The 16,683-nt window shown below is 32.6% G+C and overlaps 1 protein-coding gene across 1 annotated transcript; it reads right to left on the reverse strand.

The window, feature by feature from the left end:
* Positions 1 to 5,611: 5,611 nt before the first annotated feature.
* On the reverse strand, positions 5,612 to 7,674 carry LOC132312071 (probable E3 ubiquitin-protein ligase RHC2A). The gene has a single exon (XM_059810311.1). The coding sequence runs from the start codon at positions 7,297 to 7,299 to the stop codon at positions 6,136 to 6,138; it is 1,164 nt and encodes a 387-aa protein (XP_059666294.1). The 5' UTR covers positions 7,300 to 7,674; the 3' UTR covers positions 5,612 to 6,135.
* Between the last annotated feature and the right edge of the window lie 9,009 nt (positions 7,675 to 16,683).

Here is a 16,683-nt window from a genome sequence, read left to right on the forward strand (position 1 = left end):
TATTATCATTTTACCCCAACTCTGTCAATTGCCCCATTAACTGAGCGCGTGGTTAACAAATGCTTTGACAAATTGACTTTTGTGACGAAAATACCCCTACTGTCACATGTGCCAAAGAAGTGATGTGTATTTAAATGTGTTATACCAAAAATACCCCCAAGCATCTCTTCTCTCCTCCATGCCTGAAAGTGTTTCAAAAGCCCTAAAATCAGCACCTTGAAGAAAAAAGCAATTGCTTTGAGTCCTAACTTAAAAGTTGAGCAATTGTTTTTCACTATTATTTTTTTTTTATCCAACCGCCTTCATTAATTAAATGGGATTTGAATTATTGAATTGTTAAATTTAAATTTATTTTTTTAATTAGAAAATTTTAAAAATGAAACCATCTCTTTCCACTGATTTCCTATGCAACAGAATATTTGGGCGACGTTTTAGAGAGAGAAACTGAGAACCTATGGACTGTTGTATATACACACAAATTTATCTATATCATACCGTGGTAACACAATTGCCTTTGTTTATTTTTGGACATAACTATAACATGTGTGGACAATTTTAACCTTTCCGAGTTAATTAATTTTTAGTTAATTTTTCTTTGTTGACTCCATATACTTTCTTTTTTTTTTTCATTTGATCTTCTGTCATTTGATATGAATCCCCATGATTCATTGATATGGCTAGGGTCTAGATCCGCTGTTCAATATGTATTCTGCTGAACTCATATTCTGAATCTAATAAAATTTTCTGATTCTATCTTCTTCTTCTTCCTCTCTCTCGCCTGTTTTAGTGTACTTTACAAGAACCGGTTTTCTGGTGTCATTCCTAAAGGAATTGGAGGGCTTAGAAAGTTGGAGGTACTGGACCTGAGAGATAATAACATGAGTGGAACTATTCCAGCAAAAATTGGGGGTTTGCAATCACTTAAAATTTTCTGACGTTTTATTAAGCCCTAAACTGATTTCCCTCTGCAACAAAAGGTAGCACTAGGCGAGATCGAGGGCAGTCTTGGCACGGACGACGACATCGAAGGCATCGTTGGGGAAGGAGAGGTTGATCGCTGCTCGTTGCCGAAGAAAAAATCAATTTCTAAAGTGATGATGACTTACTAAAAGAGAATTATCTTATTCGCAGATGGTATGTTGAAAATTCTCTTGAAGACAATTTCTTATATCAGAGAGAAAGAAAGAGAGTTGTGGAAAGAGAAAGAGTAAGATAATATGTTTGTATATTTATATCTATATATGAAGATAGACGTAGAGAGAGAATTTTCGTAACCTCATCTTCTCTGGCTGTCTTAATTACAGGGCTAAAATAATTGGGTTTGTGTTAATATATCAATAATAATGGAAAATATTGGGCTTGTGCTAAAGGATAATATTGTAATTTTAAAAATATAATTTTTTGGTTTTTTAAATAAAAGGGAATAAAATAAGGGTAATTTAGTCATTTCATATACTCTTAACGGCCAATTGGGGGGTAAAATGATAACTTTGTTATATTATTGGGGGGTTTTAAAAACTGGTTGTGATTTTATGATCAATTTTTTTTTTTTTTTTTTGATAGTTTTAGGGGTTTTGAGAAATTTGCCCTTAAAAGAAAGATAATTACCTAATGTAACTATTATTTCAATTAACCGTAGGATTAGATCATAAAGTTATGAGTAAAAGTCAGTATATTACTCTTTACTATATATATATATATATATATATATAGGTAATCTCTTGTTCCATATGGAGTAAGTAAATTCTTCCGCATCTTTTATAGTGGCCATTAAATTAAATCAAATTGTCACATTCTAAACCCACTATTTCAATACAACTATTTCAAGTTTCCAAATTTAATATTTACCAATACCATTATTTATAACAATAAAAGGTAAGTACTAAAAAAATAAAAATAGAAATCTCTTCACCTCTCGAAATCAGATCACATCACTAATCGGAATTTTATTTTCTTTAAAAAAAAATTATAAGTGTTAGAGAATTGCATCCATGACTTGATACTAAAGTTGACATTGCGTATTTGTTTGAGTTTGAAAAAAAAATTAAAAATTACACTATTGACATACAAAACATCAACTAAAAAAATAATAAAAAAATTAAAAATAAAATCTGTATTTTTTTATCCACTTGATTAACTTAAGGTAACCTGTGATTTGCAAAGCACTTCACAATTTAAATTATTGTATACCTCCCTAAATACATGCTATTTAAAAACTAGAAATTCAATCTATTATTCTCTACCCTTTTTGTCACAAATTGTTTCATCTTTTTTGTTAATTTTGTTTTATTTTATTCCAGATTTTAATTAGTTGTAAACACATTCCAATTACTCATATGTCATAATAAGTCATACAAAATTTTTTTTCTAGTTCTACTATAATAACAAAAATTTATTGACGTAATGATGAGATTAACGACAAAAAATTATATTATTCTATAAAATTTCAGATTTCCGTTGTAAATTAGTTGTTTTTCTTTAATACTTCTATTATTATCATCATTTTTTTTTTTCCACTATCATCAATTTTTTATTGGTAAGTAAAAAAAGTATGAAAGACTGTTAATATGTAAAGTAACAGCAAAGACATCAAAGAAAATAAAAATTCCGATTAGTGGTCGTGAGACGTTCCAGAGGTGAAGCGATTTATATTTTTATTTGTTTGGCACTTATCTTTTATAGTTGTAATTAGTGGTATTGATAAATTTTAAATTTAGAAACTATAAATAATGATAGTAATTTTATATTAAAAGGAAAGTATATAAGTGGGTTTGGAATTTGACCATTAGATTTAATCTAATGGTCACTATAGAAAGTGCGAAAGACTTTTCTTGAGCAAGAGATCACTACTCATACATATATATATATATATATATATATACATATAATACTAATAAATATTGACTAATATGGATGTACATTATATTATAAATTTATGTTATCCAATACTTCAATATACGCTCCTGAAAAAAAAAAAAAAATTGGCTCCGTCATCCAACTAAAATTGGAACAGCACTTTTGGACCCGAAGTCCGGTTCAAGGACAAAATTGTCAGTATAAAACATAATTATTCATGGAGATATATATATATATATATATATATAAGCTCTTTTTGGCTCAAATGTTCATGGTAAGGATTATTTATATGAGGAGAAAACGGAGCAATATTGTTTTCTATTATTTTTACTTATTTATTTATTTTTGGCCCAATTAAATAAAATCCACAAGCCCTGTTACTCATTTCTTCTATTCTTCCTCTTCTTCAGCGATTGAGTATGACAGAGAGTCTCAATATTTAAGGAAGGAAAATAATATTATTGACCATTTTAATATTTCAACTTAAAATTGCAGAGATAAAATATGATTATGTTTTTCTAAAATTTAATTTAAATAGGTATTTATTCTAAAATTTAACTTAAATAGATATCTTCCCTTCCTTATTTCCTTATTTTTGATTTGTACAAAATCTACAACAAAAATTACAATATTTTCTTACAAATTTTCAAATACTTTGATTTTTTATTTAAAAATTCCTCCCCTTATTTTTGTTTATAGAGTCCATAAATCATTAGTTTTGATCATTACCAATTAACAAATGTCTATCAAAGTAATTAATGTATATTATTAATGATCAAAGATACAATGTTTTATCTCAAGAGTCAATTAATGTACATAATGATTAAAGGCACAATGTTTTATCTCAAGAGTTTTTACATAGATGCAATGTGTGTATAATAGATACACAATTTGATATAATTGAAACTTTAATTGTCAACAAAAATATTAAATTAAGATGAAACCTAAAAAAAAAACCTTGTAACTTTTAAAATAATTAATTACCTTATATTTTAATATGGTCCATTATATTTGATGGTAGCATGTGCTCTTTTAAGGAATCAATATCAGGTAGCACAAGAAAGATTCCTAAATCAAAGTAATCCCATCACCGACCACTAACAAATAACAAAAGGTAGCCAAAAGTGGAAGAATCGTCTGTGCAGAATTGAAGGAAGGAGTAACAATTGCTTAGTACTTCCATTAACAAAAATCTAGACATGCATGTTTCTTCTACGCCCCTGTATGTAAAGCACAATTGTTAGCATCATCAAGCATTGATAGAAAATTCCCGGACAGCTCATCCTTCCTTGGTTACTTACCCTAAATAGCATGCCGAATGCATCTTCCTCTTGAGCCATCTTCCCACAGGAATGCCAACCCCTTTCCCTCCTCTGCCCATGAATTAAGCAACTCAACCTCTTCTAGCACTAAAGCAAAACAGCTCATACCCCTTAGGTCTTGATTGAACACCTCTCCACAAATTGACTGCTTGATGCCACGGGACGCAAAGCTTCCCATAATGAAAGATTCTGCTGAGCACCAACCCCCTATGAAATAATCCGAGCGGAAATCGTCTTGCTAGATTTGCCAGCTATAGCCGGGGGAACTTTTCCATTTTCGGATCCTCTTCTATAGCTTTCAAAAGAGCACGCGCAGCCACCGATACCAGTCTGGTTGGGCGCCAGTCGTATGGTTACTGTTTTTGCTACCCCCACAAAAGTACACAACTCAAAAACTTGGAGCTCAACAGCATACCAGAAACTTCAGAAATCTGAAAGAGGCGCTTCACAGAAGAAGGCTGGTTTAGATCCCCATGAAGCAGGAGCTTCCTTCTTTATGTGGTAGATGGGGGGGGACTAGGGAAGAAAAGTGCAGACCACATACAATACAATCTCAAATGTCAATTTTCGCCAAGTTGTTTCATATGCAGAATTAAAATGGATCTAATTTATTCCAATCAACAGACCCATTGAGGAATTCAGCTTAAAATAAAACAAAGTTCGCAAATGCATCCCAGGGATCTTACGGGTTCCATAAAAATTTGAAGCATGTTAAGAAATATGCACCTTAAAATGAGACATCAAAATCTTATGAGAGAGATCTAACACACACACCCACATATATATATTTATATATATATATATATATATATATATTTCTCTCCATCTTTTCTTTATATGGTTTCCGTGTTCCATGCCAAATCCTATACTTAAGGTCCTTCATTCCTCTAGACCTGAATTCTGCGTTTACATCATCACATTCTGTGGCCAAATTATATCAACTCATGGTTCCCTTCTCTTTATAATTATTCCTTCCTATTTATCCTAATTCATCATCCAGTCTTTCTAGCAAAAAAAAAAAGCCCAAACCCCAACTGAATTCTGTTATTTAGCACAAAAATTCATCACAAACGATCATTTCTCTCTTATAACCATCCGGTTCATGTCATGAGAAGTATAGAACAAAGACGAATAATAAGGATTTCCACAAACAGAAAATATTAATCTTCTTATATAGCTCAAACCTTCTGAAACACCGAATTAAGCCTCAAATTGATGCATTACTAATGGGAGAAAATTTATCATTTTGAAAAACCAGTAATATGCTTCAATGACATTCTACACACAAATATCATCAACAATATGAAACTCTCATCCTCCATCCAAGGTCCAACACTGCCAAACTAAACCTCAACAAAAATGCCTAAATACACACACATATATATTGACAGGTTGGAAATTCATAACATGTAAACAAAAAGAATAAACCAATGTAGAGACATCAAGAGAGCTCATGCATTAAGCTTTATAAGTTAAATAGGACTTGGAGATTTCTGAAAAGTAAATAACAAATATAGAGAGAGCAAATTAAGCCAAGTACAAATTGGCAAAAATATATATATAGAAAAAAGAAAAAACGAAAACAAAAAAAGAGAGCTCAGGCACTATTAAGTTCAAAGGCACTGCGGTACATGAGGCCATGTACCTTTACACTCCTCAGAAGCCAGCTCTAACTCTAGACTTGTTCCTTTGAAGTCATCTCTAAACTTTATCTTCTTCTGCTTTTGCTCAAACAATTGCTCACTTCTTCTCTGTATACCACTTTGCAATGATCCTCGACAGAATGCAAACATGGACACACCATTACATTTCCTTCCCACTTCTTGTTATTTACAAAGACTGATAACCATGATTTCCACAGACATTTCTCCCCCACCAACACGGAAGGATCGGACGGTAAACTCGAAAACAAAGCAATAAGCACTTTAGCAAATTCCGAATTCCTTGAAAAAAACCATCATCTCAGGGTTCCATTGTTAACTTGAAAAGCTCTGCTGCGCCGCCTCCTTGAGGAGGTTGTGAAAACAGACGACACAGAGCTATTTCTATTAATTGCCTCCGAATCCAAACTAGAACTAGAGGCAGAACCACCATGTCCCCTAAAGCAAGCAAACAAATTGTGGAAAACCCTCCTCAATCCACTACTTTCTCTTGAAACACTCCCTCGCGATGCCCATGAAATCCTTCTTGGAGCACCATTATTGTGCAAGCCGCCATCCATCTCCGTATAAACAACAGGAAGCTCACGCTCGCCGCCTCTTCTTCCCCCGGAGAACCTTCCAACAGCAAACCCGCCACCGGGTAACCGCCATATCGTCAACCCAACAGTTTCTTCTTCACTTGGCACCGGAGTCTGCTCATTCTGGACCCTATTCGGCTCAACTTCGTTTTGGCCATCTGTTGGCAATTCATGGCGGCAAACGGGGCAAGAATTGCGAAGGGAAAGCCATGGAAGTATACAGTCCGGATGGTATATGTGTTTACAGGGCATTTCACGAGCTTCGGTACCTAAATCAAAGGGCTCTTTGCAAACAGCACAGTGTGATTCAGTTGCTATATGGTTCTCACCAATCTCAACAGTGGGCATTGACTCAATTGCAGCCTTCGACGCCGGAGGGTGATCGATCCGTCCAATACCGTTAACTTCAATTTGGGCCAATTGATCCAAAAGCCTGTCGAAGCCTGACCCCAACAAAAACTCCGACATGCTCGCCGGCAATGGTCTCAATCCAGACCCTGCACCATCATCATAATACAACTCAAACCCACCACCGCCACCGCCACCGCCACCGCCACCTCCGCCTCCTCCTGCTCCTTCATCAGATGGTCCGCGGAGAACGATGACCGGATTAAAAGGCGACCGATCTCCACCGTTCCTTCGGCCCCGGCGGAGCGCTGGACTCATATTCTGATCCGAATTCCGCCCATTTGCGATCATAAACGCAGCAGTGGGAAATCGTCGCCGCCGAGACTCCGCTAGCCCAGATCGCATCGGAGTGTCGATCTCTTCAATGAATCCTCCGTTACAATCGGGACACAAGACCGAGTCTTGGTTCAAAACCCTAACAAATCGGCTGCATCTGTAGCACCAGTAAGACGACGGAGACCCAGCAGAAGACATCCTTCTCTTCTAGTTCTTGTTGATCCGAAAACGAACCAATCACACACAAAAACCAGATCTTTTCCTTCAAACACCTCTCCAATCAAAAGATAAAATCAACAAATTTCACCAAAAATTTTGAATTTTGGTTGCCTCAAATCTAAGAGCTACCACTGCCAGATATGGGTATAATATAATAAACCCTATAAAGGAACTTTAAATCTCCAATTTAGGTATTTATAGAGTGAGTAGAGAAAAGTGTGAGAACGTTCGGAGAAAACCCTACGTTGCCGGGAGAAAGAATATTCCGGCGGGTAGAGAGAGAGTCTAGAGAGGAGGGAGCGTTTGGAGAGAGAGGACACGGAGGTTGAAGGGAATATTATAAGGTATCAGCAATTATGTGGTGGAGGGAGTGATAACGGCGAAACCGCGTCGACTGAATTGGCGTGTTATCGACGCTTTTACACGTGTCGTCAAGAATTTGAACGGTGTCTAGTGTAACGTTAGCGAACCGAGTGTGTGGTACTGTTCGGGTTTTCTGGAATCGGTTGTTGGCTCAGTGAGTTAAACGAGACGTTGACTGTCACACTTGACTCGTGTGGTGTTCAGTTTCTACCACTGCGCGTGGGGTCTAGGTGTGAGGCCTTGAAAGACACGAGAGAGAATCAAGTGTAGCTTTCTTTGAGGTATCTCCTCAACCTCATCAAATGGCGTGACCCTATTGGCTGGTAGTGCTAACCAATTGGCTATTAACTTGGTGTGAAAGTTGAGACTCACCATAAATGTCCCACCCAAAAAAATATAATAAATTTTTAAAAAATAACAAAATTCATGTCCAACATTTGTTTCTTTGTACAGTACTTACAAAATATAGTATTATTTTTTGCAAGACAAGAAGAGAAGCCTTAGGATTTAAATTAGTAGATAAATATTAATTTATTAAACTATCGAGACATTTGCCTAACAAAATATAAGAGAAAGTACCAAATAAAATTTTATAATATTTTTTCTCCTAATAAGTGGCGTAATTATCATAATATTATAACTAATGATTTATTTTTGATGTGTGAAGGAATTGGTCTTGATCCTATTTCGATCATACCTAAAAGCATTCGATGTTATCTCTGTCAAGTTCAAGTCTTGTTATAAAGAAAGTATCAAATTCATGTCCAACATTTGTTTCTGGTATTAAAGGAGTGGGTTATCAATCACATGGATATGACGGGGCTGTATCAAATTTACATAGCAAAAACATTTGCATGTGGTGACTAAGGGGATATGATTTTCGAAGAAAATGAAAGGATGGTCAAATGTTGAAGAAATGTATGATAGAGATAATTACAATGTGCATTAATTTGACGTAAAAGATTAGTTGGAGTGATTGTGGAATTCAAACCTATACATGACACCAGAGAGAAATAATTACAATGTGCATTAGTTTGACCAAAAAGATTAGTTGCATGGAACACTACTTGGATAAATACTTCATATACGATAATAAATAAAAATAAAATTTTATTATTTTGAATACTTTTTTTGATATTTTCGGACACTTTACCTGTACTTTTTGGACACTAAATTGATACTTTCAAATATTTCTAACACAGGCCTATCCGATAATCTTGAAAATAATATGAATACATTCTAAAGTATACAATTTTTTTTTTCTTTAGAAAAATTAATATTATATACATATGATTACAAGCAAATTATTAAATAATATTTGTTTATTTAAATAAAAACATTATTATGACAAAGTAGTTGAATGATAGTATATATATGATATAAAAATCATTATAATTCAGGTTCTGTTTAGTTGGAGAATTGAAAAAATGGATGGAAGGACGATGGGGAGGGATGGATGAGACACCCCTAGGAAATGAAAGGTGTCTCCCTCACTTTTTCTTTGGTTGGAGGGGATGGATAGTAGAAAGATAGATGTGGTAACACTTTTTTTTTTTTTTTTGATCGTAAGGAAGGAAAATAGAGTTTTCATATTATTTTTACCAATATACTCTCATTAATGTTAGAAATGGACTCGTGATTTGTTACAGGGAAAGCCCCATTTTGTTTTCAACACCTCATTGCTAACTCGGATGCCATGTCTAGTGTCCTGTCTTGTCAACAATCTTAGGACATCTCCAACCGTTGTGTATATTTTTTGTGTAAATCTGATGTGTCATGATAAATTTACACAAAAAATTTAGATTATTTATTTTTAGCTCTAGCGGTTGTTTTATAGACTTGAATCCTCTAAGTTATCCTAAGTTGAATTCGCTATAGATTGACATGTGACAATTAAAATCTATCTATTGGTGTTAAATCACGTCAACTAATTTAAATAAAATTAAAAAACTGCACCGTTTCGAGATTTAAAAAAAAAATACCAAGGTTTAAAAATTGCACCATTTTGAATTAAGGAAAATTCACCATACTTTAACGAATGTTAACGTTGTTATCTCTCCCTCATCTTTTCCAAAAAAGATCCTCCATCTCTCTTCTCTTGCTCATTCCAATGAATATGTGAATGAATTTAATGGAGTTAGGAAAATACAACAAAAAACCCTATATATAGAAAAGATGAGAGAGATTGTCGGACAAGTTAAAAGAGAAACAGAGACTATCACGACTTGTTTAAGATAGGAATGAAGAGGAGAAAGAAGGTGTGACAGCTCGAATTTCAAAGAACCACGTACGTCAGCGAGTAACCCGAAAACTGACCCGATAACGAGTTCGCAACGCGGAAACAACAAAATAGAAAAAGTCTCTAGAGATGGACACCACCTATAAGACGGCAAAGTGACCTCCTAAGAGATCACAAGGCTAAAAAAGAAGCAAATGCGGAAGTTAAGGTTTGAAACAGATAAGGCAATGAACTAGGGGTAAATTGATCATTACAAACATAAATGGATGCTACCGTGCATACCATTGGATATACAACAAAAAATTAATAAATTTTGACTCAAAAATCATCTGATTTGGATTTAGAACGAAGAAGATATGAATTTCTAAAGTTTTACAAAAATGTTGCCAAAATGTGCCTGGTAAGATCGATATGCTGCGAGCCGTTTTCTTTTCGAAAACACGTGATTTTCAAGGCTAAAACGGGGTTTCTTGAAAAAAGTTTGTTAAGAAATCTCCCTGTAAAAATGCGTCCTCTTATCAACCATGGTTCAAGAAAAAAATAAAATGTAATGTAAAATGACCAAAATGCCCCCGAGTGCATGGTATGTCAAGAAAAAAAATTAATTTGCTGCAAACAAGTATTTTTCGATAATGCTTGATTTTCAGGGCTAAAACGGAATTTTTTTAAAAAAGTTTGTGAAGTAACCCCCCCTAAAAATAAGTCCTCTAATCAACCATATTTTATACCAAATATGAAATGCAATGAAAAATGACCAAAATACCCCCAAGATAAAACTATGTCGTAGAGATAAAAACATACTAAAAATTGCCATACATTCCATACATCAAAATAGTTTGGCCCTTCATCTATTACATACATGTTAAATTAGCACCAAAATAGAGTACTTAAGTTCATATTACACATCCAAAAGGAAGCAGGGTATGCTTCTAAACAAGTTACACATTAATAACTTCAAAAGAGCAAAATCATGCCAACACTTGCATGTCAAAAATATACAAAAGGTATCCAAATGAAATTCAAGCCAAGTTAGGGATGTTGTGCATCCAAAAAGAGAGTCTCTTTGCCTGAAAAACAAATATCAACTAGGGTGAGTAAACGAGTTACTCAGTAGGATGAAACGTATGCGTATACCCTAAAGTTTCAATGATTTTTGTAAATGTAATATTAACCAAACACATATGGATTATGTCTCCTAATGTTTAGTTTCCCCGGGGGGGGGGGAGGGGAAGGATCATCCTAAGCAATATTTAAAACATTTTGAAAACAATCCACAATAAGCTATATTTGAAATATTTTGAAAACAATCCACAATAGCTAATGTACTTAACAATTTTGGAATCTCTAATGAAATACAGCAAGTTACAAATCCAAAGTAATGTCAACATGTAAATTGAAATGCGAAATCAACAATAGTGCCACAACAATTACATAGTTATAAATGCATTTAACCACCTTCCATGCACACCCAAATTCGAAATCAACAAAAGCCATGCCCTAAGTCCTCAAGCTACAATAACATTTACAATATCAAGTTTACAATGTGGATACAACTACACTATTACAAGGTTGTCAACATAGGTAATTTATTCATGTTATCAAAGTAAGCTTAAACCCTTAATTTTAGACAACAACATAGTTTAATTTCACACATAATCAATGACAAGAATAATCCTATAATATTATAATTATAACAACAAAATAATACTAGCTAGAATTTAATTCTCTACTAAATAAAACAACAACTACACAAGAGATTAATCATATACAAAATGAAACTCTAGGTGATATAATAACATTCATCTAAATACAACCCTAGAACTTTATATAACATGCACACAATGTATATCAACCTCAAATAACACAAAATACATAAAGAATATAAACATAAGGCAGCCCCTACCTCACTAAAGAATTGTATCTCTAAAAACCTTAAAGAAATGGAAGCAAAATGTGAAACTAAGCAAAGATGTGGTAGAGATGGATGTGAGAAAAATTTTGCATTCAAGGTGGGAGACCAAAAGCCAAAGGAAAGAGGCTTGAAAATGAGCAATGGAGGCTAGGGTTCCATGTCAACAATGGTGGCTTAGGTGTGAAAAATGAAGTTTACTAGATTTTCCACTAACCTAAAATGCATTTGTTAGTCACATATACTATATTAACACTACCTTTTTCTCACACACGCACACACACATTGAAACCTACGTCGGGGTTAACAAAATCCTAAGGCAACGCGAAAATGAATTAAAACAAATAAATAAATAAATAATAATAATAAAAAAAAAATTGAATATAGGAAAAAGGAGGATCGTTTTTTGAAAAAGATGAGGGAGAGATAACGACGGTAAACGTTCGTTAGAGTATGGTGAATTTTCAATAATTCAAAACAGTGCAGTTTTTAAACTTTGGTAATTTTTTCTTATCTCAAAAGGATATAGTTTTCAAACTTTTTTTTAAATTAATTGACGTAATTTAACACTATCAATAGCAATAGATAGATTTTAAATATTACGTATCAATCTATAACGAATTCAATTTAGGATAACTTAGAAAATATTTAACTTAGAGGATCCAAGTCCGATAGGAATAAAGAGGACAGAGAGGGAGGATCTTTTTTTGGAAAAGATGAGGAAGAGATAACGATGGTAAATGTTCGTTAGACTTTGGTAATTTTTTCTTATTTCAAAACGGTGTAGTTTTCAAATTTTATTTAAATTAATTAATATGGTTTAACACCAGCAATAGATATATTTTTAAATATCACGCATTAATCTGTAACGAATTCAACTTATGATAACTTAGAAAATATTTAATTTAGAGGATCCAAGTCCTTATTTTATACTTTTGTATAAAAATATATCACCCAATAACAACTAATCATGTGCCATGTCAGGCCCCACATAACTTTTACCAACCTACCTAATATAGAGTTGATTCTTTAATGGAATGAGAAAGATAGAGGAGTAAGGAAATATGCTGATGCACGTGGCTGTGTAAAAAGGATATGTAAATTATAAAAACAATTTTACACATTAATGATGGCAATGTATCTTAACAGACGGTTGGAGATAAAAAAAATAATAATAAATATATAATAATTTTACACATTGATGACGTGTCAATATATCTTAACAGACTGCTGGAAATAAATAATAAAAAAAATTAAAAATTAAAAATTAAAAAATTACACATCATACATGGCCGTGTATACTTTACGCAAAAAGATATTTTAAGAGTATCTCCAACCGTTGTGTATATATAAATTGTATAAAGAAGCCCCATATACCAATGACATTTGATAAATAAAAACCTAACAAATTAATTTATAACTTTAATTTTGAGTAATTTTTTTATTTTTATTTTTTTTAAGTATCAGAATTTAATTTCATTGTAAGATGAGATATACCACGTCATTTGTATGATTAAATAAAAAAATTTAACAAATTAATTTATAAATTTATTTTCTAGTATTTTTTCTTTTTTAAGAATAGATTAATTTCATTGTAAGGTGAATTTTCAATAAGCCAACAAACCAATTACATACATGCCCAATCACCAACCAATTATTGAATGCCAGGAGAATGTGTTTGGGTTCATCACTTGTTTTTGCCATAGGTTGCAAGATCGCTGACACTTAAAATTTTTTGATCTTTACTGTGTAATATCTTAAGTGATAACTTAAACGTAGGTTACTAACACGTTAATTTTAAAAATTCGCTTACCGGTATGTGATAAGCAATGAATAGCTACAAAACCTGTAACTAAATTTAACATTCAAACTTTACAATTATTTTAATTAATTAATTAATTTATTTTTAAAGTTAAAACAAGTATATAGCCGTTACTCATGATGTTGAAATTCTAACTCTCAAACTAATATTCAAAGAGAATAGATCATTTCATTAGAGTAGAGACTTTTAATTTGATCTTCTATTTAGTTACTCATATGCATAAAAAATTATATATATGACAAAATATATATATATATATATATATATATATATATATATATATATGTTGATCGCAATATAAGTATATATAAATATATCTAAAACTAAAAGTACATAAAAGTTACATTGATTTAGGTCTGCTGCACCTCAAGCATAGTCCAACTATAATGATGATATTTGGGTTGAAATTTGTGTGACCAAATCAGTCTTAATTGTTGCCCATAAAAGATTGGTTGATATGTACTCAACTTGTTTGTGATTGATTTGGAATATGTTTCAAATGGAAACAAATGAATGGAGCGTGCGTTTTTAAAAATGCATACACCAAAACATACTATATTCAATTATTGGCTCTCCAAATCGTACGTGACTGACCCCACACGCGCGCGAATTTATATATATATATATATATATATATATATATATATAAATTGAGTAGTGAACCCCGATACTAACTTTAATGATAGAAGCTTGAAAAAGCTTTCAAGGATGGAAAAATTCTATGATTTTCAACCATAGCCTTTCAATTAATTAAATAGATAGATTTGTACCCCACTCCTTAATGATATGGTTGGTAATTTAATTTGTTGGTTCCTTTTGATTTTTCGTGCATTTTCAAAATTGAATGGACAGCATGTGAAGCATTCTTGTGATCCACGTGGTACGACCATATATATATATATATATATATATACACACACTTACGCGCCTAAAGTTCACATCAAAATCTCCAGCCTTTCTCTTAATTATGTAAGTCATCTTTATGAGGGAAAAGAGCTATTCTCTTAGCTTTATAAATTCTCCATTATTGTACGTATTATTGGTCACATTCTCCATTTTCTGTGCATCACTTTATACCCTTGACCAGAAAAAGCATGTAAGCACTCTATATGTACATACACAATATACTTAATTACTTGTGTAGTTTTGCAGGTGTAGCACAGTAAATTTTAAAGTGTTAGATTTTAACTATTTGCATTTACTAACCTAACAATGTGTTAAATTTTGAGAACTATTGAAGCCACCTATTTAAAAAAAAAAAAAAAAAAATTTCTTTTATAACATAATAACTAAATCAAATAAAGTTTTTGAACAAATTTCTAAAAGTAAAAAAACATTTTATGTTTGACAAACTAATCAGGTCCCTCTCTTTCTATGAATTGACAAATAAATGATTTATAGTAGAATTGCGTTTTTATGTCTGGCTTAGGCCTTTTGGGCCTACTTTTATTATGGGCTAATTAATCCCTTCTGGATTCTGGCCTAATGGCCCACCATTGAAATACTTAACTTATACCGCACAAGAATATACAATTGTTTGAATTTTCAGGGGGAAATAAAATGAAGAACATAATATATATATACACCAAACATCCTTAACAGATTTAAACAACTGTATATTTTATCATTTTTGTTAAAATATACCATGACTTTCATATTTAAACACTATTAATTAGAGATTCCTAATAGTATTTTGTGCAATTTGCCCAACAACAATATATATATATAAATAGGATGTTTGGTGTCTAGCTAGGCTGCTTAACTATGGACATTGTCTCTTGACTCTATTGGAACACCTACATTTAATTAATGTTTTATAATGTTGGTCGGCGAACTTTATATTTGAACTTAGACACAAATGACTAGGTACTTACTGTTGTACCTAAATACAACTTTGAGATTTGAAAAATGATACTTTATCATGCATGAAAATTCCATATATTTTTCATCATGTACATGATAAAAAAAGTCTTTTCGTGGTCCAAATTGGTAAAGGAAGTTTGCCAGATTTAAGTACGTACCAACAAATTTTAGAGATATATACATGTATGTATATACATGACATTCATAACTAATTAACTGATGTTGATAACTCCTAGCTTGATTCCTTTTAAATTGTCATGCGTGTCAGTAAAAGTATCATCACTATATTATGTACGGACTATATATCCATGATAATCAATTGGTAAAGGGCATTTGCCAGATTTAAGTACGTATCAACAAATTTTAGAGATGTATACATGTATGTATGTGTGTGTGTATATGTATATATATGGCATTCATAACTAATTAACTGATATATGTTGATAACTCCTTGACTCCTTTTAAATTGTCATTGAAGTCAATAAAGTTATCATCACTATATTATATACGGAGTATATATCCGTGATCACAAATTTCAATAGGAGAATGCTTGCATCAGGTTTAGTATCAAGGTGATTCTCTTTCTGTTCCTATATATATGGGTCCGTGCAGCATTTCCACGATATCGTTATGATCAATTAATGGGACTTGGCCGGAAAGTGTTCTTGCCTCTATCATTAGCTCGGGTAGTCCCAGTTTCTGGTGTTTTAGTCACCTTTCAATGGCTCCCTTAATTATGTGCGAGGAATTTCCCTATTGAGTAATGGGAAACGGGCTACTCCCCGACGAGGTGACCTAATAAAAGTATTTTAACATGTATTAAAATTTTGGGTAATTTACACTAACACTCCTTCAGATTTACAATAAAGACAAATAGATACAAATTAGGGAGAGTGTGATCCAATTGTCCCCTCATGTTTACAAACTTGAACAACAATACCTCAACCATGATAAGAATACCTAATTGCCTTTTAACTTCTGAATTGACCCATTTAAATTATTAAAGTACAATATTAATCTTTATAGGTCATTTTATTTGACCAAAATGACCCTAAGCAAAAAAAAAATTCAAACTCCATCGCCGTGGCCGCCAATGCCACATGCATACAGACAAGGGCGAACCCAGGAATTTTTAATTGGTGGGGCCAAACTATAAATGTAAAATTA

Source organism: Cornus florida, unplaced genomic scaffold (assembly GCF_030987335.1).
Source record: "Cornus florida cultivar Cherokee Brave unplaced genomic scaffold, ASM3098733v1 CherokeeBrave_3.0.0_Hap2_Chr06, whole genome shotgun sequence".
Taxonomy (NCBI): Eukaryota; Viridiplantae; Streptophyta; class Magnoliopsida; order Cornales; family Cornaceae; genus Cornus; species Cornus florida.

Bases quoted from the DNA above. Each gene is read 5' to 3' on its own strand.
- LOC132312071 (XM_059810311.1), bottom strand. From the start codon at position 7,299: ATGTCTTCTGCTGGGTCTCCGTCGTCTTACTGGTGCTACAGATGCAGC.